Raw genomic sequence first — 19,976 nt, 5'->3', positions numbered from 1 at the left:
AGACGTAATATGTCTCCATAACAGCAAGCGGCGCTAATCTGTATTGTTGCCCAAAAAATGAAAAATGGCAGCTGATTGGACAAACGCGTCACAAGGGTCTGGTTTCTCAGGAAATTCAAAGATACGATCTCATATTGTACTAAAATAGTTCACCTAGACATGTTTCTGAAAACATTTTAAGCGAGAAATAGGCCGTGCAGTTCCTGAATCTGTCTTTATTTCAGATCGACAAAGGTCAGTTTAAAAGATTTTTGTCAGATTCCTCATTGCGTTCCCCGTTTCCAGGTTAGCACTCTACCAATCAGGTCATTTGAGTCCGACTGCTGGCGGTGCCCGCACCGCCGATTATACACGTCAAATCGGCCAAAACGAAGGCCGACGGACCCTCGGACCATCCGCCTGAGTGTCTGGAATTTTTGTTCATGCTACATCCTACTCAAAGCACATTTGTTCTTTTTTGAAATGATTTCTTTCCTCCTTATAGAGCATCACGTTTCTGGAACCCTAGCTGACATCTTCAATTTGCTCAAACCCAAAGCATAAACAAAGCAACGTTAGCATTACTTTGGGGTTGTGCGTGTGTCCACCTGACAAATAAAAGTCCAATATTCACTCTCCCTTTAGCTTTGATTTGATTTCAATCAACTCCTTAAGGAAATATCTGTCTCCTTAGCTACTAAATGCTCCACTATGTTCAGCTGCTAACTTTGCCTTTTTTACTGAAAGAAGCCGTCTGATGCGGCTAAAAACAGAGTCGTAAGACCAGAGTTTGTGGGCTTCAAACCAAAACAAAGATGCTAAAAGAAGCTAAAAAGCTCTACGAAGTGGGAGGCATAGACTGTACGAAAAGATGGACGATGTGTCTTCACTTCCTCCCGACTGTACAAAGTGAAACCAAAATATCCTGGACTCCTCATATATTTCAACAGCTGTCAATCATGATGTTTCACCCCGTTTTTAACTAACTAATAAAAAACAAACAAAAGTTGAACAAACATCAGCGTTATCAGAAATAAGTAAAATTACATAAAACACCTCACACAAGTTGTACTTTGATTTCCATCCGCTAACATGGAGGGGGTGGGATTTATGACCTACACATGCAGCCAGCCACCAGTGGGAGATCCAGATGTTTTGGCTTCACTTCTACAGTTTATGCATCAACACCTTGAGGTTAGATAGGGATTTGATCCATTGTTGATATTAAAATATTGATTGGTGCAGCTTTAAACTTAAACGTTTGCAGTCTGTAATACAGAATGCCACTGAAATTTTCACTTTAAAAACTGAGAAAGCATCTTGACCTTTTCACCACCGTCTGAAACTACTCCGTCCACCAGCTCCAGTTGATGTTGCACTGCTTAGCAGCTTTTCATTTGACAGTTTTGCTGATTTTCATGTTATTTTTTCCTGAATGGAATGATCACATGAGGAGTGTGTGTATATATTTCAAAATGTTCAGTGAATTAAAACATGGCTGCCAATCTGAAAACCCTGCTATTTAGTACAATGGAGCGTCTTTATTGAACAGCAGGGAATCGCTAGTTATTTCATGTGAAGCAATTTAGTTTTTTACATTGTATTATATGGCTCATTTGTTAAATCACAGCTTTGTGGGTTTAAGCGTGCTGGCAGGAAAAAAAAACACAAACATGAATCATTGTGAGTATCAGAATGATCCAGATCTGGGCGCCTGGGTAGCTCAGTCCTCGGCGCAGCAGCCGCAACCTGCGGCCCTTTGTGGCATGTCATTCCCCCCCCTCTCTCTCCCCTTTCAAGTCTAAGCTGTCCTGTCGAAAATTAAGGCCTACAATGGCAAAAAAAAAATCTGAAATTATCCAGATCATTTAATACTCTTCACTGACAACAATCCACTTCATGTCTTCAATCAATCATTCAGGGCTGTTTACAGTGAACGCCAGCCGAGCGGAGTGATAATTGTCGCAGAGCAGGTGGCGCCTCTCACCTCTCGGATTGCAGCGACGTTTAGCGGCTGATGCAGAGCCTTGATGTCAACAGAAAACGAGTTTGCACAACAAAGGTTCATGATTACAGAATTTGCCCTTATCCAATCGGATTGACAATAAAAATAATCCTTCTAATTTAGAAGATAATTGTGCAATTTACTGTGTGGAAGCGGCATAATTGTTTTTTAGGGAGGAGGATGCAACGAGAAGAGGGGCCCTCTGGGAAGAGACACGACTCCTAAGTGGAAGAAGATAAAAAAATAAATAAAACTTCCACGTACGTTGCTGTCTCCCCTCTGGTCTGGCTGGAGCTGTGTCTTCTCTCCGGAACATTAGGCCTGTGAAGTGCAGTTTGTCAGGGTCTTACAGCAATAAATGGGTTGAGTTCCATAGCGTATATCTTACCCTGTGTAATGGCTCTGATTTATCAGAGACAGCGGTGTATCATCTATCTCTTGTTTAGGTTTCTGATCAAGAACGGAGCCCTTGACCTTGTGACAAATGCAATTAAAAAACGCCTTATCGTCTCACGCTGCGCGGTGAAATGCTTTTACAGCGGCATGGTAATGGGAGCTGCACACACACACACACACACACACACACACACACACACACACACACACTGTTCAGGAGAGGTAATGGCATTGTTAATTACCACACTGCTGCCACCGCTGCTGGCCAATATCTCACTTCCTTCACTCTCACAGCCACACCTGCCAGTGTAGGAGTGATAAACTGTGTTCACCAGTGAGTGGAGAAGGAGGGAAATCTACTTTCCTGCTATGAATGCTAATGCAAACACATACAGTAGCTAGCCAGCAAGCTAACAAGGTCATTACAAGTCCAGAGGTGCATGGCAGCGAGCGCCATTAAGCATGCTGTTTATGCATATATGTCTGCTGTCAATAAGATAGACGAGCGCAGCCTATAATGCAGACCTAACCATGTAAGACAAGTAAGTGGAACACAAACTCCAAAAACCACCCTTTAGCGTCTGTATGGAACACAGCGCTGTAAGATGACGTAGTTTTAAGAGCGACAACGGTAGCGAGTAGTATAAAAGACAGAGAATCTGCGTTCCACTTTCATCCAGGAGACCGCCATTCTTGTCCCGCATGTCACTGAAACGTACATTTTGTAACCCCACCCACCATCTTTTCCTAACCCTAACTGTCTCGTTCCTGTGCCGCGTGTCGTACGTCCAGACCCAGAGTGACAAAAAGCGACGCCAAGAGACCCAACCAAGCATGTCAAGAAATGACGGCAAAGGGCTAGATGCTAAAGGAGACATTTTGGTGGCCGGGTAGAGCTCAGTTGGTAGAGCGGGCGCACATATGTATGATATGATATATATGAGGTTTATTCCTCAACGCAGAAGATCCAGGGTTCGATTCCGACCTGTGACGTTTTCCTGCGTGTCTAGTGCGTTCCTTAGTGCGTAACCTTTTGATATTAATAAACGTCCGTTCCATTCGAGCCGTTGCCAAATGAGTTGCTACAAAGCTAATTCAGACTATCAGCTCCACACAACTCTCTCTGGATTTCTCAGTATGGCTATGGTCAGAAGATTGTGGCGTCTGGTGACTTTCCCGCGCAGAAACTCGAGTGAAGATAATGACCTCTTCTGAAGAGTCCATCATGTTTTTTTAATCCTCCGTGTCCTCCTTGGCTACTAGCAACTGTGTGGAGGAGGAGGAGGTGGTGGGGTCACGCGATCACGGAAGGCTTGTATCATGTGGATGCAACAACAGTGGTGTTATTACTTAGAATTCCTCATGGAGGAGACAGAAACTACACACTATGGGCCCTATCTTGCACTCAGCGCAATTGCCTTTGTACACCGACGCATGTATCATTCCTATTTTGCACCCGACGCACAGCAGACTTTTCCGTCCACAGACGCACGTCGGTAAATTAGGGAGTGTATTTGCGCTCCCGGGGGAGGTTCAGCGAAAAGAGGAGGCGTGTTCAGGCACAAATGTTCCCTGGTGCTATTTTGCAGTTTTAGAAAACAATTCCGCCACCGACCAGGAAAAACCTGGTCTAAAGCTAGTGACAAGACGGGCATTTATTACTTTGCCGCATCCCGGACAGCTCCCACTGGCGTGCGCCAGGCAAATCCGCCATCATAATAGCAATCCACCATGGAACAAGCACGCCTGCTCTTAAAGGGAATGTGAGATGACGCTCTGATTGGTTATTTTCATGTTACGCCACACCTAGCTACTTCAGACCAACCCATGTTAGAAGACTTATTTATCCCGCCGGTACAATAGCAACGGCGCCCGAGATCCGCCCACAAAGCTACTTGCGTTTTGCGTTTCAGATCGTTAAAATAGGGCCCTATAGCTTTAAGAAGTAATGGGAAAGTAATAGTCCCTGTAACTTCCTATAGTCAATCAATGAAAACCTTACTGTATGACCAATTTCATCAGGCGCCTACCTCATACAGATCCAGCATCTGGTTCCCTCCGATGCCCCTAGTGGTCTTGACATTTTCCATGGCCAAGGTGAAGTAGATCCCTCTGGTATCAGACAGGTAGAGGTTATAGGTGTCGTTCTGGTTCCACTCCTGCACCGCCGCAAAGACCTGCTTCTCATCGGTGCTGACAATGTGTAAATCCTATCAGGGAGCAGGGAGAGATTAAGAGGAGTTATGATTGGTAGTGGAGAGGTGACGGATTAGAACATGCTGACCCTGTGGGACCGGTCATGAGACCAATGCTGCGGTGTGAATACAAATGTTTGATGACTGATACTGTAATGTATAGCCCACTAAGGGGCTCACTCTGACGACTAAACGTGTGAGTTTAAAAGGACAGTGTGCCAGCTTTTTAAGGGCAAACAAACGCCTGTGGCTCAACGCGTGTTTTAATCTACATAAATGTTGTGACAGCACCAAATTCAAAAGCTTTCAGGGATAGGAATGGGAATACTTTATTGAGACTATGATTAATTCTCTGGGACATTCTGGAATTAAAACAGATAAAAAAATAAAATGAATAAAAATATATAAAATTATAAAATAATAATACAAATTAGGGATGTCCCGATCATCTTTTTGGGCCCCTGGTCCCAATCTGATTTTTTTTAAATATTGAATATATGCCTATACGGGAGTCCCGATTCAATACTTGTTAGGGCTTTGACTCCAAACTTCAGTATTCGAATATAATTTGAATATTTAAAAAAGATATTGATATTCAAACGAATATTAGGCAGCACTTAATATTCAAACCTGTTATGGGAATTATTTTTTGTAAATGTGTTTGCTTGTAAACGTTTTCAATTCAGATTCTGAGGCTTTTTCACGCATTTCAAAATGTACAATAACTGTCACTTGGCCGTGGCTTGGTAGCGTTGCATTTCCCCCCCCCGACTCATTTCCTGCTTCTCCTTCTCCATAAACAACATGAAATCAAGGAGAGGGTTCACTTTTCCTGCTCCAGATATCTCACCGTGGTCAGAAAGAACAGGGGAGACACTTTGTTCCTCTCACTATGTCTCTAGAGTCACTACTTGCTCCAAAGCTACCGGTAATCACCGTCACTCTCTCACTCTAACACACACTCCCCACACACACATACACACACTCACACACACACACACACGCAGGCTCGACGCACACACCAGCGCAAAAGTATGAACATCAGACCACTTACGTAGGCTACGAAAGCTCCGAACCTGTCAAAAGCATACTGTTTGTGCTTAATGCAGGGTCTGACTTTTAATTAAAAAAAAAAAAGTCATGGCAGTATGTTTTTCTTCTGGAAACATCATTGCCTGCCTACTGACTGATCAGCCCGGTCTCATGGCAGTACGTGAAATGGTCACATATATTTAATAATAATATTTAAACTTTGAATATGATTTTTAGGCAAAAGTCAAAACTTGTATTTGTTCAGATAATAGAGCTCCACACCGTTTTTTTTGGTTCCAAAAATACTAAGTAAACAACGTAACTAAAATATGTCTGAATCTGAAATCTTTACTCTCAACACCAAAAAAAAGTTCTCTTTAATTTTGCTGCAACTTACCTTAGGCAGCGAATATTTGGGTAGTTTGATTTGAATAAATGAGTCTCTCTTGTAGGACACATAATAGGAGGCTCGTCCTGATGTAGGAACCTAGAACACAGAGAGCACAATTATTTTAATACACTGAATGGTACGCACAGTGTTTCCCTCTATTATCAAGAGCTTTGGTTTCATACAAGCGTTGTTTTCGCAACACTGTACTTCTCTTTCGCTATTTCTCTCAGCGCTGTAGTAATGGAGCTCTGCTGCTGAATGCAGGGGACGCCTTGCATCAAGGCCTCATGTGTAAGCTCATCACTGACACCATATTGTATTTTTCTCCAATCAATCACCCAAGTGGTGAGCGAAAGCGCACACATCAACCTCTATCTCTCTTTGTCCTGCTGGTTTTCAAGGCGCTGCAGGATACACAGGTTCTTTCACAGGCCATTTAAAGTGATCCCCTGGCTTGCATTCAGAGGATGCTGCCCTCTCAATGGTGGTCGGTGGTTTCAAAGTGGACTTTGGTAAATATCTCGCAGGACAATCAATAGTCTCATTATTCTTTGTTAAGAGAAATCTTTAAGTCGCGCAACCAAGCCCCGTCCGCAGGCTAAGAAGAAGAAAGAAAAAAAAGTCGTCCATAATGGTCTAGACCATTAGCAAACACTCCAAGCTGTTAGTTGTTAGCTTATGCAGCAAGAAAAACACAGGGCTGGTGGGTGTTGGAGAATTGTCATTAGCCTCGAGGCCATGGAAGCCAAGCACTTCATATATACACACACACACACACACACACATAGAGACACAGAGTAAAGTGAGACCCCAGCTGCATATCACACTTTTCCCCTCCTATCGATAACGACATGAAATTCATTAGAGGAAAACCTTCAAATCAAACTTGTGTTTCTCCGCTGAAGAGAAGCGATATCAGTATTAATGTTGTATGACAGGGCTGATTCTTTTTTACTGATCTTGTAAGTGCTCTGAATGGCCCAGAAGAGAGAAAACAAGCTCTGATAGGAAATATAGCCGACTAGCAGTGAGCACTGCAGAATAGTCCCACATGCAATCGAGTGAAGGAGCAGGAGATCGATGGCGGGGTAACCCGAGGCGGTTTGAACTTTAAGAGGAATTGGTATGATTGATTTTTCTCCCCCCATCTCTTTCAGGATCTTTCGTCTGTGACGCATACGTGTTAAAATGCGGAGGTGCTAGGATTGAAGGGGAGGTTTAGGTTGAGTGCTTGTGAGTTTACTTGAAAGACTTCGGAGAGGTCAAACAGGATTGAAATATCTTTGGAACACAACTGTATTTCTTTGTCTAATGTGCTGCCAAGGCCAGTAAGGGTTCCAGAGGAAGGACTTGCCTCAGGTAAGTAGACTTCTGAAAAATCCATGTTCTCTACTGAATAAAACATTTAGTGGGATCAAAGAGCTGGAAGAGCACCATTACAACAACTACTACTACAGCTGCTACTACTAAAAATATTTATAAAAGGCATAATGTCCTTAATAACATAGTAACTGAAGTACATTTAGCGCAGTAGAGCAGTGGCGGTTCAACAGTAGATGCCACTTACAAGTGGTATACATCATCTAAAAGCTAAGAACCTGAAGATTAATTATAGACGCAGCTCAGCACTGTGTGTCAAGCTTTTCGCTAACACTTTATTATATGGGTACATGAATGATCAATTATCAATTGATGCATGACTTCATGCATGTAAACGCACAAATTAATTCACGGAGTACTTCATGTATTATCAGTAGTGTACAAGGATGAATAGTATCATGCGTAACTTAAAGTTTTAGTGCGTAACCTTTTGATATTAATGAACGTCCGTTCCATTCGAGCCTTTGCCAAATGAGTTGCTACAAAGCTAATTAAGACTATCAGCTCCACACAACTCTCTCTGGATTTCTCAGTGTGACTATGTTCAGAAGATTGTGGCGTCTGGTGACTTTCGCATGCAGAAACTCGAGTGAAGATAATGACCTCTTCTGGAGAGTCCATCATGTCCACTAGCAACTGCGTGGAGGAGGGGAGGGGGAGGTGCACGGAAGGCTTGTATCATGTGGACGCACCGACAGTTTTGTTGTCATTGCTTAGAATTCCTCCTGGAGGAGACAGAAACTATAAACTATAGCTTCAATGCAGGAACAATACGTTAATTATTACATCAATTAAGGTATTTGAATCATCTGATTCTGATTCATTCTGATTTATTAACGATGTTTATGTCTTCTTCATTGGTAATTATGTAGTTAAAGTGTCTGAATTGTAGTGTTGAACATGACTTCTTCATTACTTTATCATGTTTGTGGCCCTTCAAATAAAGCGCTGACCTGGTCTGTCTTTAACATTGAGATATAAGATATGATTAATGGTGGCATATGCAGCAATCGTGTTGGTGACCCTTCAAATAATGTCAACCTTCTGTCTATTTAGGCATCACATTGCATTACAAATGCAAATTAAATCATAATTTTGGTCTTCAAAGTTCAGGTGTACAGACTCTTGGAAGTTAGTAAAAAGTAAAATGCATAAATATCCTACTTGGATGAGCATTGTTCTTAGGCATGAATAAAGCAACTATAGAAAATACATCTGCAGTATACTGTATTTGTGTCAACGTAGTGACCTCAGTATCATTTTGCCAACCCACTCTTTTAATTCCTAATACATTAAATGTTATGCCACCATTAATCATATCTTATTTATCAATGTTAAAGATGGACCAGCATAAAGTGGGCACATCTTTAAAAGGGGAGACTCGTGGGTACCCATAGAACCCATTTTCATTGCGATATCTTTGGCTAAGAGGTCATGGGACTCCTTTGAAAATGGCCATGCTAGTTTTTCCCTCGCCAAAACTTTGCAGCATTATTTAGCCCACTTTTCAACAAACACACAATGTCATGGTTGCTCAGAAAAATCATCCTTGTTACTAAAAGCAATTACGTCTGCGTTATCGCTGCTTAAAAATCATTCACATTCTGTGTGAAAGTACTCGTGATAAAAACAACAGTTAAAAAAAATATGATGATGTGCAACTCAATAGCACACAAAAAACGTCCCCGTGTGTAGAGGCCTTAAAGGAACACGCCGACTTATTGGGAATTTAGCTTATTCACCTCAACCCCCAGAGTTAGACAAGTCGATAAATACCCTTCTCATCTCTGTGTGTGCTGTAATGCTGTCTGACGGCTCCAGCGGCATCAGCCCATCACAGAACATGCAGGTGAATGGTTCCAGCAATCCTACTGCTCCGAATAAGTGACAAAATAACTCCAACATGTTCCTATTTACATGTTGTGATTTATAAGTCTGGCGTGTACAAAAAAACAACGTAACATGAGACACAGCCGTCTTCTAACTGTAAACAAACCGGGAACTATATTCTCAGGCGGAAGAATATAGTACTTGGGCGGAGTGATATGCTCGCAGTAAGCCTGTCTGAGAATATAGTTCCCGGTTTGTTTACTGTTAGAAGACAGCTGTGTCTCATGTTACGTTGTTTTTTGTACACGCTGTGACTCTACAAATCACAACATGTAAATAAGAACATGTTGGAGTTATTTTGTCACTTTTGTCACAATTGGGAGCAGTAGGCTAGTTGGAACCAGTTACCTGAAGGATCTGTGCTAGGCTAAGCTAATGCTGGAACCGTCAGACAGCGTTACAGCACGCACAGAGATGAGAAAGATATGTATCGACTTGTCTAACTCTGGGGGTTACGGTGAATAAGCTAAAGTCCCAATAAGTTGGCGTGTTCCTTTAAGTTGAGGAGCAGCAAGCTCTGAAAATAATGACGTTTGTCTGGAGGTGGTGCATGCTCCAACGTGCGTTGGTGTATAGCCAACTTTGGAAGAAGATACATTTGAAGAGGTGAAGAGGTAACCAGAAAACAACCCCAATACTTTTTTCATGAACACAGGTGCTGAAAATACCTTTAACTGACAAAAAGCACCAGAACTATTTTTGGAGATAAATTTGAATAAAATTGGGAGCTTTATGTGGACTACCCATGTAATTAAGCTGACTTTTCCTGTTGACTTTAAATGCATGAAACCTCATTTACACATTGTCAAAGTAAATAATATTCACGCTGTAAAGAAAATTAAAATACAGCTCATGAATTGCATCCGTGATACTTGGAATTCAGGACATTACCATTTCAGATTTTTCTATCGCACAAATTATGATTAATATGACACACTGGGCAGTGGCTAGAATGAATATTAAAACTATACTGGCTTCACAGAAAAACAAAGCACAAATGTTCAGTTGAGGTTAAAGTAAAATGAGTTTTACAAATGTCCTTTGTGCCATGCCCTATTTTATATGTGAGATATTGTTTTGATAAAATTGATATGAAACCTTTGCCTGCTAGAGGTAAATATAGTTGCAATAAAGCAACAATATGAATGTCAAATTACAGTGTGATGTGAAAGGGTCTGGTGTAGAACACAAACTTAAACAAAACCAATTGACCGCCAACTCTGAGATCTGAGCAACTTTTAGTGCATTGTATTGTGAAGACCTCCATAAAAACCCATACCTTTTCCAGCAAGAAAGCTCTGACACACCATAATCTACCTGACCAACACAGAACAGCAGAAACGTGTAGCTGGTTAAGTATCTACAAACATTAGAGACTGTCCTCCCCCTAAAATACACCCCATAGGTCGTTTGTACGAGCAGCAATTACGACCCATATTTACCTTTTTTGTAAGTGGCCGTAGTAGTTATGAAGGGAGCAAAACAGAAAGTAAGGTGATGTAAGTGAGTAAAAGAGGGCCAAACTCCGTGCATTGAGGCAGGTGGATGGGTTAAACTAACGGGTTATGTGGATGGGTTATTTTATTGAAAATAAAAGTAAACAGAGTTATTTTAAAGGTCCCATGACATGGTGCTCTTTGGATGCTTTTATATAGACCTTAGTTGTCCCCTAATACTGTATCTGAAGTCTCTTTTATATAGACCTTAGTGGTCCCATATAACTGTATCTGAAGTCTCTTTTATATAGACCTTAGTGGTCCCCTAATACTGTATCTGAAGTCTCTTTTATATAGACCTTAGTGGTCCCCTAATACTGTATCTGAAGTCTCTTTTATATAGACCTTAGTGGTCCCCTAATACTGTATCTGAAGTCTCTTTTATATAGACCTTAGTGGTCCTCTAATACTGTATCTGAAGTCTCTTTTATATAGACCTTAGTGGTCCCCTAATACTGTATCTGAAGTCTCTTTTATATAGGCCTTAGTGGTCCCCTAATACTGTATCTGAAGTCTCTTTTATATAGACCTTAGTGGTCCCCTAATACTGTATCTGAAGTCTCTTTTATATAGGCTTTAGTGGTCCCCTAATACTGTATCTGAAGTCTCTTTTATAAAGACTTTAGTGGTCCTCTAATACTGTATCTGAAGTCTCTTTTATATAGACCTTAGTGGTCCCCTAATACTGTATCTGAAGTCTCTTTTATATAGACCTTAGTGGTCCCCTAATACTGTATCTGAAGTCTCTTTTATATAGACCTTAGTGGTCCCCTAATACTGTATCTGAAGTCTCTTTTATATAGGCTTTAGTTTTATATAGGCTTTAGTGGTCCCCTAATACTGTATCTGAAGTCTCTTTTATATAGACCTTAGTGGTCCTCTAATACTGTATCTGAAGTCTCTTTTATATAGACCTTAGTGGTCCCCTAATACTGTATCTGAAGTCTCTTTTATATAGGCCTTAGTGGTCCCCTAATACTGTATCTGAAGTCTCTTTTATATAGGCTTTAGTGTTCCTCTAATACTGTATCTGAAGTCTCTTTTATATAGACCTTAGTGGTCCTCTAATACTGTATCGGAAGTCTCTTTTATATAGACCTTAGTGGTCCCCTAATACTGTATCTGAAGTCTCTTTTATATAGACCTTAGTGGTCCCCTAATACTGTATCTGAAGTCTCTTTTGTATAGACCTTAGTGGTCCCCTGATACTGTATCTGAAGTCTCTTTTATATAGACCTTAGTGGTCCCCTAATACTGTATCTGAAGTCTCTTTTATATAGGCTTTGGTGGTCCCCTAATACTGTATCTGAAGTCTCTTTTATGTAGACCTTAGTGGTCCCCTAATACTGTATCTGAAGTCTCTTTTATATAGACCTTAGTGGTCCCCTAATACTGTATCTGAAGTCTCTTTTATATAGACCTTAGTGGTCCCCTAATACTGTATCTGAAGTCTCTTTTATATAGGCTTTAGTGGTCCCCTAATACTGTATCTGAAGTCTCTTTTGTATAGACCTTAGTGGTCCTCTAATACTGTATCTGAAGTCTCTTTTATATAGACCTTAGTGGTCCCCTAATACTGTATCTGAAGTCTTTTATATAGACCTTAGTTTTCCCCTAATACTGTATCTGAAGTCTCTTTCCCGAAATTCAGCCTTGGGGCAGAATTACAGCCACTAGAGCCAGTCGCACAATGAGCTTTCCTTAGGATGTGCCATTTCTGTGTCTGTGGGGGGGGGTGTGTGGCTTTGACCAACTGCCACTTTGCTCGTTTGAAAGCCATGATGTCGCTCTCTCATGGGTGGGCCAAAAGCAGAGAAAGGGGAGGTAACCTTTACCCTTATGACCTCATAAGGAGAAGATTCCTGATTGGTCCATCTGAGCTTCCATTTTCTCAAAGGCAGAGCAGGATACCCAGGGCTCGGTTTACACCTATCACCATTTCTAGCCACTGGGGGACCATAGGCAGGCTGGGGAAACTCATATTAATGTTAAAAAACCTCATAAAGTGAAATTTTCATGCCATGGGACCTTTAACAGAATGATATACAGAGTATTCTAGTTTTACTGGTATGTAGCCCATCTTTTGAAATTGTGCCCCAACAATATTTTTAGATATAAAAAACGCCACTGGGTATGAGGATGGAAAAACGCTAAAGGCCCTGAAATGTTTCTGTGGAGCTAGCGGAGCAAATCAAGACAGAAGGTTAAGTGAATACCGGAATTAAATATTGGACAGACAGTTTCCAGGTGACCAGAAACCTGTCCAACTGGATGCTTCTGTTGTTCTGAATCTCCTTTACATTTAAGTAGACCCCTGTTCGCTAACATGTTAGCCAAAACTATTTGATGGTCGTAGCTGGCGTTTCTCTAACTTTACTAAGTCTATCCACTCCACTGTGGTCATAAGTAGCTTAACGAAACTTAGAAAATCATCATAATAATTTATTTTATTTATTTATTTATTAATTAATGAGAAATTACATAATAATTATAGAATACACACCCACATCTCATACAAAACAGCTAAGCTACTGATCACCACATTTTAATCAGGGTTGATAATGTCTACATAGCAAAATTCATCATGTACCAAGAATTAGGGGAACCTGACTCTTTAGAAGTCTACCTGTATGAATATGTAGTCATCTTGAACCACCAAAGAGCTGATGTCGATGTATCCAGGGAATGGGTAGTTCCTGTTAGCTTCTGTGCACATCGGAGCTCTGCACGTGACGTACTGCACATCTGTCACATAGGAAGACATACAGAAAGCATGAAAATTGTATTTGCATGCTTCTCATATAGTATGTTGAGCTGTAGCAAGACCTTATCTATAACACATACATAATTTATTATTGAGAGCCTCCTTGAAGGGTAATTAAAGTGGTACTCAGAAGACACTGTTTAGAGTTGTAGTCCACCCGTCTGTGCAGTCTGACATTTTCTCTGACTAAATTGCCTCTCTTTGTAGCACCATATGTATTCTTATCATGTGTGGATACCGCAAACAAGCATCTTGGCCTGTCAATCACACCACAGTTATATGAGAAAAAAGCAATGCTGAATGCCGCTCCGACATTACGGGATGGCATAAACAGTTTCACCTATGTCCCCTTTGGAGGGCCTTGGTGGTGCTGCCAGTCAGAGTTATGGAGCTGACATTCAGCGAGGGAAAGGGAAGAGAAGAAAGGCCATATTAAGCAAGGATCCTGCACTGGGTTTATTGGTGGGGCGAGCCAGTGCTGTTTCCCTGGGGACACCTTCTTTTCTCCTATAGAGCTGTTCATTACTCTTCTTTGATGTGCATGTGTGTAGGTGTAGGAGACACTCACTTCCATCTGGTGTATGAGCCTCCATGTGGACCAGATCTGGCTCCTTGTCGAGTCCGGAGACAGACCTTGTAGAGAATGACAGACCGTCGGAAGAACACATAATCATAATGTAAATGAATAGAAAGGGATGTAAAGGGAACAAAGAAACAAAGAAATACCAGAAAGTTGTCAGTGCAGTTGGAGGGTGGAAACAGAAAAAGGGACAAGAATCGGGCAAGAATATGGAGAGCACAGGAATGTTTTCCCCATATTCTAAATTCCACATTATGGCAAGCACATTCACAGCAACTCTCGGCTCGTTCCCTTCCAGCAAAATGCAACAATACAAATACATATGCAGTCTCCTTATCATTGACTAGGTGGTGCAGGGTCCCTGCACTCTCTGACTGTGAGTATATCTCTGGGTAAAATCTTGCTTTCTTGCTCATTTCACAGTTTGTGGATTAGACTGGATGGACGCAGCATTCCCATTGTCGTGATATTTCATATCCCTTGGAGGCTGATGAAGCCATTGTCTAAATGCAGCCAACTGGAGGCCTGCCTGGCCATTGCTAAAGGCCCATCCAGTGTTTAGATGTCCTTGAAGGGGCTTTGGCGGGGGAAGGGTGAAGCCAGCGATGGATTGTGCACATTATTTAGGATTATACCGTGATGGCACGGAAGTAGCTCCAGATTTATGCAAGTTAGAGTGGATATAGCCACCGGCAATCTGGGGCACACCCCAGTCACCTCAGAGAGGGGGAGAGGGGCAATGAGCTGGAATAGATCCGGGCCTACGTTTGTAATGAGCGTGCACTTTCTAACATAGCAGGCACACTGCAGGGGGAGTGAGCAAGAGACGTGACTGGATGAGCAGTGACAGGGACGTCCCGGATCCATTATAAGTCACAGCCCCCCATAGTGTACATAAGCTTCTGTATCTGCGTGTATGCATCCGTAGAAACCCACCTCCCTCTCGTATGAAGGTAATATATGGTTGATGTGAGCACTTGTAGCACAAAAATCTGAACTTGTGTATTAACTTGTATAAAATATGCACAAACACACAGGGTGTGTGAATATATTCTGAGTGAAAATTTCAACTTAATTTTTTTTTCTACAGTTTTCTTTTTTCTTTCTGTGACTTCAAATTCAGCTCACACGTGTGTGTATATATTTTTAAGGGAAAATATTGACATACAAGTTCAGATTTCCGTTCTGAACGTTCTCACATCATACTCTAAAAGTGCTCACAGCAAGTCTACAAGCTCTCACATTTTGCACCATATGTACCTCCACACTTTCCTTTTATCACTGGTGTAAAAAAATATTCATTTAATATTTATGCGCAATATGCCTAATATGAGCAGGATGGGATGTGAGAAATGAAGTGGAGTGCGACATGCCCTCTGACGCGGAATGCAAAGTGTGTTCTGAAGAAGGAGATTAATCTCTGCCTGATTGTATCAAGAGGGAGATAATGTGCAGAACTTCAGCAGCATCACCACTCAGTCACACACCTTGTTCAACGCCGCCAATATCTCTCGCTCAGTCACTCAGAACATGAGCACACAACAGTTTCTGCATTTCTGAGTGATGAAAATACCTTCGGAGAAGAGGACTGGAGCAGAGTCAAAAGAGAACAGGCCGAAGATGTAAAAAAAGGGTGGACTCACCAGTAGAATCTGTTCGGCGTGACGCGTTCGTGGATGAGCTGCCATTTTCTTCCAAAGTCCAATGAACTGTACAACTGTGGTGGGGGGGGAGGGGAAAGGCAAGATGAATGCATGCTTCTACATCGGTCCGGCTTCTAATTAGTCTGGCTGATTTAAAAGCTGTAAAAGTGACAAGCGAGCTTGAGACGTGGCTGGATAATTCCAGCGTGGAGGTTACTCTGGGGCTATAAAGCATTATCAGGGTGGGAGATAGGCCGACAGAGCGATGAGCTGCTATTATCATTACCAACTGAGCATTTAAGCTAACATATTGTCACATGTATAGGCATCTTTATTCCCCCTTCTCCCTTTACAAAATAGAGCTATAAACAGACAATGCACATAATGGGAAGGCTGCATTAAAACTGAAATAGATGTGACATTAATGTGGTCACTTTCAGCTTGATCATCAAATCATTTAGTGCGATTCAGTAGGTTTTAGCGTGCCGTTGTACTGAAAACAAATGTTGAACATATAACTGTTTCCTTAGCCTCCAATCATAACCAAGGCCCTGCAGAATGAGCTACACAAAATTAACGGTGGGATATAACTCAACTAACTATACATTTACTCCATTACTGTACTTATAAGTTGTGGTACTTGTACTTCACTTGAGTCTTTTCTTTTCATGCCACTTTCTACTTCTACCCCGCTACATTTCAGAGAGAAATATTGTACTTTTTACTCCACTACAATAATCTGACAGCTTTAGTTACTAGTTACTTTACACATTAAGATATTTGCACTCAAAACACATTTTATTATAAATTAAACTATAACGGCCTACAAGTCCAGCTGAAATGATCAGACCATTAAACACACAACTGTTTTGATGATTTCCAGGATCGTTCTGCATTGAATACTTTTACTTATAACACATAGTACATTTTCCTGATGATATTTAAATAGCCTACTATTACTTAAGTAACTTTAAAATGTTCAATGCAGGACTTTTAAGTAAGTAAGTAAGTAGGTAAAGTGTATTAATGTAGTACTTTTCACTGATAAAAATCACAAAGTGCTTCACAATAAAGTGAAATACAATAAATAAAAGATAAGAATTCAAAGAAAATCAGCCAGCCATAAAAGCCGTATGAAAAACAAAGTCTTCAGCTGCTTTTTAAAAGAATCAACAGCATTTGAACAACGTAAGAGAGGGGCAGTGCATTCCTCAGCCTGGGTGCCGCTGCCTAAAATCATCGATCCCCTCTGGTTATAAAATGAGTGTGGGGGACCGCTAACAACAACCACTACTTGTAACAGAGTATGTTTACAGTGTGGTATCAGTACTTTTACTTAAGTAATTTGAGGATCTGAATACTTCTTCCAGCACTGCATAAATGCAAGGAATGATATATAGCTCAGCTGGCGCAAAGGTGTACAGTATGTAGCTAGTGGCCCAATTTCAGTGTATTAATTGCATCTTCTGGTGCTCGGACAAACTTAATAACCGGGGGTGCATTTCCTAACACTGTATTGATTGATGTTGTAGTCACAGCTCCTCATTGTTGTTTGTCGGTGTTGAGCTCTATGCTAATGTTCCTACTTGTTGCCTTGTGCCATGTGTTTGGCATGCTTGACAATGACAGAAGACCAAAGCATCTATCTTAGTGTATCCTGTTTGTGGTTACGGTATGGATCTAGTATTAGCTGGGAGAAAAAATTTGTCTAAAACCTTTTATGAAATTGTACAAAGTCTAATATGCAGTACCCCTACACAGACAATGTGATTTCTGATTCTTCCAGCTGCAGTAATGAAAGCTTCCCCACCGGAGCCTTTGGGTCGGTATAAGGCAGGCACGGTCCCTCATCACTTTGGACAGTGACATATGACGCCAGCGGGCAAGCTCAGCCTCTTCTCTATCCATTCATCAGTTCAATGACATCTTAAATTTTAAAGCTTCTGAGCTGTCACAAAGTAAGCTTCATAGTTTCCCACTCACTTCAATAAATCAAAAGGCTGCCACGCCACCGATGGTGACAGCCGAAGGAGCTGGCAAAGGACGGGAGGTTGGATAAATTCAGTTTTTCATATTGATGGTAGATTTAGAAAACATTTGGGTTGAACCGACTCGTGCGTCAGGTTGCAGGTAATGGTGGACATTCAGCTAAAGGTGCTGTGAAATGCAGAATGTGGACTTTTTTAGTAATTTGTAAAGTCTGAGCCAGATGTGTGTAGGGTTAGTCTATATCCTTGACGTTCCACTTCCGGGATTGCTCCTGTGCCGCAGGAAACTCCACCGGATGCATGTATTTTCGCCGATGTCCGTCCCCTTCCTCTTTCTTTATGTCGGCGTTTTAACCTCTGGTGGATTTATGAGGACTATGGTTAACTGCTCCTCAGATTTTTCCACAAATAAAAACTAAATTTAAAAAAAGACTTAACAGTCAAAAAAGGTGAATAAAGGAAGAAGGGACAAATGGACCAATTACTGATTTAAATGTAGTCTTACGCGGTGTCTCACACTTGCTACTTTGAGACAACACTACCCTGTCGAAATGTATGCACTACACAAGTGTGCACAATGTACTACATGTAAGTGCACTCACTGAAATATCCGAAATGAGACACACTATTAGACTGTGACATTATCCTCCAACCACAAAATCTCTTCTTCAGCAGTTGATTTAGCTTGGACGCCCTGGCGGTTAGGGGTTAAGGCACCGACCATGAACCGCAATGTCCTCGCTTCTAGACCTTTGCTGCCTAAAATGCCCCATAAAATATATACAGTATATATATGTGTAGCGATCTAGAATTGCGTGTGACCCTTTTACTTACTCGTTGCTGCTGGGCATTTTCATTGACCCGGTAGCTGATGTGTATGAGGGGGTGTGCTTCACACACAGAGCATACTTTTAGTGAAAAGTTTCTTATTATCATATCATAAGGTCGGGACAATATTATGCTGAAGCTTTTTGTAAAGCACTGATACAGATTGTTGTTTTATGCTTAGCTAAAATAAAATATAGGTTATTGTTCATATTTAGGGAGCGAGCAAGAGGAACGCTGACAGAGTCATGCCTCTAGTCGATGATTAAACCTCCTATTCTGTGCCATTAAGACTAAAATGTGTTATTCAACAACATTGTGTCTCCAATCAACTCACCAACATTAATCTGGGAAATACAGGGGGAAATAATATTTCTATTCATTTTACAAGAAGAAGAAAACAGAGACAGCAGATAAAAAAAATCAATCTAGACTAAAAAAGGAGTTAGAAAATACTTGCAATAAAAAATTTATAAACTTTGGAAATATAAATTAGAGCTGTCTGACATAAATAAGAGATTGTCCAGCAACTAAATTGAATTTGAATATAATAATACATCATGGAAATCAATTTCATCAAAAAATATATAACATTTCATCTCAGCTATAAAAAAAAAGTCAGTGGGAAAGACATTTATCTCACAAAAAGACACAGAAACACATTTCAAACTATCTGCCACGAATTATAGACAAACAATGAACCAAACCTCAATGATATAAATACATTACTATAAGCCTGCCTACATTAACAGAAGACCAAGATGAAGCATCAGATAAACCATTTACACCAGACAAATTTCACAAAGCACTCGTGTTAATACGTTCCAAGAAAGCGCCGGGCCCAGATGGCTTCCCTGCTGAGTTCTTTTTCTTTTTAGACATTCTTGGCAAACCATCTTTCCCATTTATTTATTTTTTAAAGAATAAAACAAGAACTGATAGAAACTAGGGGTTGCACAGACTAGTCACTAGTGGACTTTACTACTCCACACTGCTTTACCTTTTTTTTTTTAAGCTTGAAGTCGACCATCAGGTGGTTTTTATCACTAACAAAAAACATCTGTAGCGCTGTCGCTGGCAACATTTGCCAAAAACTCAGATCATTTGAACTTCATTTGAAAGCCACGGAGCGTTTGGGACGTAGGGAGATGAAGTAAGAGGACCAGGAGAGCTGCCTGTAACCGTTTGGATTTCTGCTACGCTAAAGGACAGTTGCTGTCAGCTGGTGTAAAGACACTACGTGCTAATGCTAACGTTACAGGCTGTCCAGCATTAAATCACTGGAATACAGCACGGGGCCCAACGTAGGAGGTATGAGTTGCGCTACACTTAATGGCCATTTAAACAGTGTGCACACATAACTAGGGATAAACCTGATGCATTGGTTGCCAGATAACTGACTTTGCACAGAG

At 41.1% G+C, this 19,976-nt stretch overlaps 1 protein-coding gene across 1 annotated transcript in view; it reads right to left on the bottom strand.

Annotated features, from left to right (window-relative positions):
• The window catches only part of LOC114563158 (VPS10 domain-containing receptor SorCS3), a 158,597-nt gene that overhangs the window by 87,667 nt on the left and 50,954 nt on the right, over positions 1-19,976 (bottom strand). The window contains exons 3-7 of the mRNA XM_028589976.1: positions 15,752-15,825; positions 14,097-14,161; positions 13,391-13,509; positions 6,005-6,094; positions 4,411-4,590 (exon numbers count right to left, since the gene is read on the bottom strand). Of these exons, the coding sequence (XP_028445777.1) occupies positions 4,411-4,590; positions 6,005-6,094; positions 13,391-13,509; positions 14,097-14,161; positions 15,752-15,825 (528 nt within the window). The remainder of the gene's footprint in view (positions 1-4,410; positions 4,591-6,004; positions 6,095-13,390; positions 13,510-14,096; positions 14,162-15,751; positions 15,826-19,976) is intronic.

The sequence above is a fragment of the Perca flavescens genome, chromosome 2 (genome assembly GCF_004354835.1).
Source record: "Perca flavescens isolate YP-PL-M2 chromosome 2, PFLA_1.0, whole genome shotgun sequence".
NCBI lineage: Eukaryota > Metazoa > Chordata > Actinopteri > Perciformes > Percidae > Perca > Perca flavescens.
The sequence above is the reverse complement of the archived record's forward strand: the minus strand, read 5'-3'. Positions and strand labels throughout refer to the sequence as shown.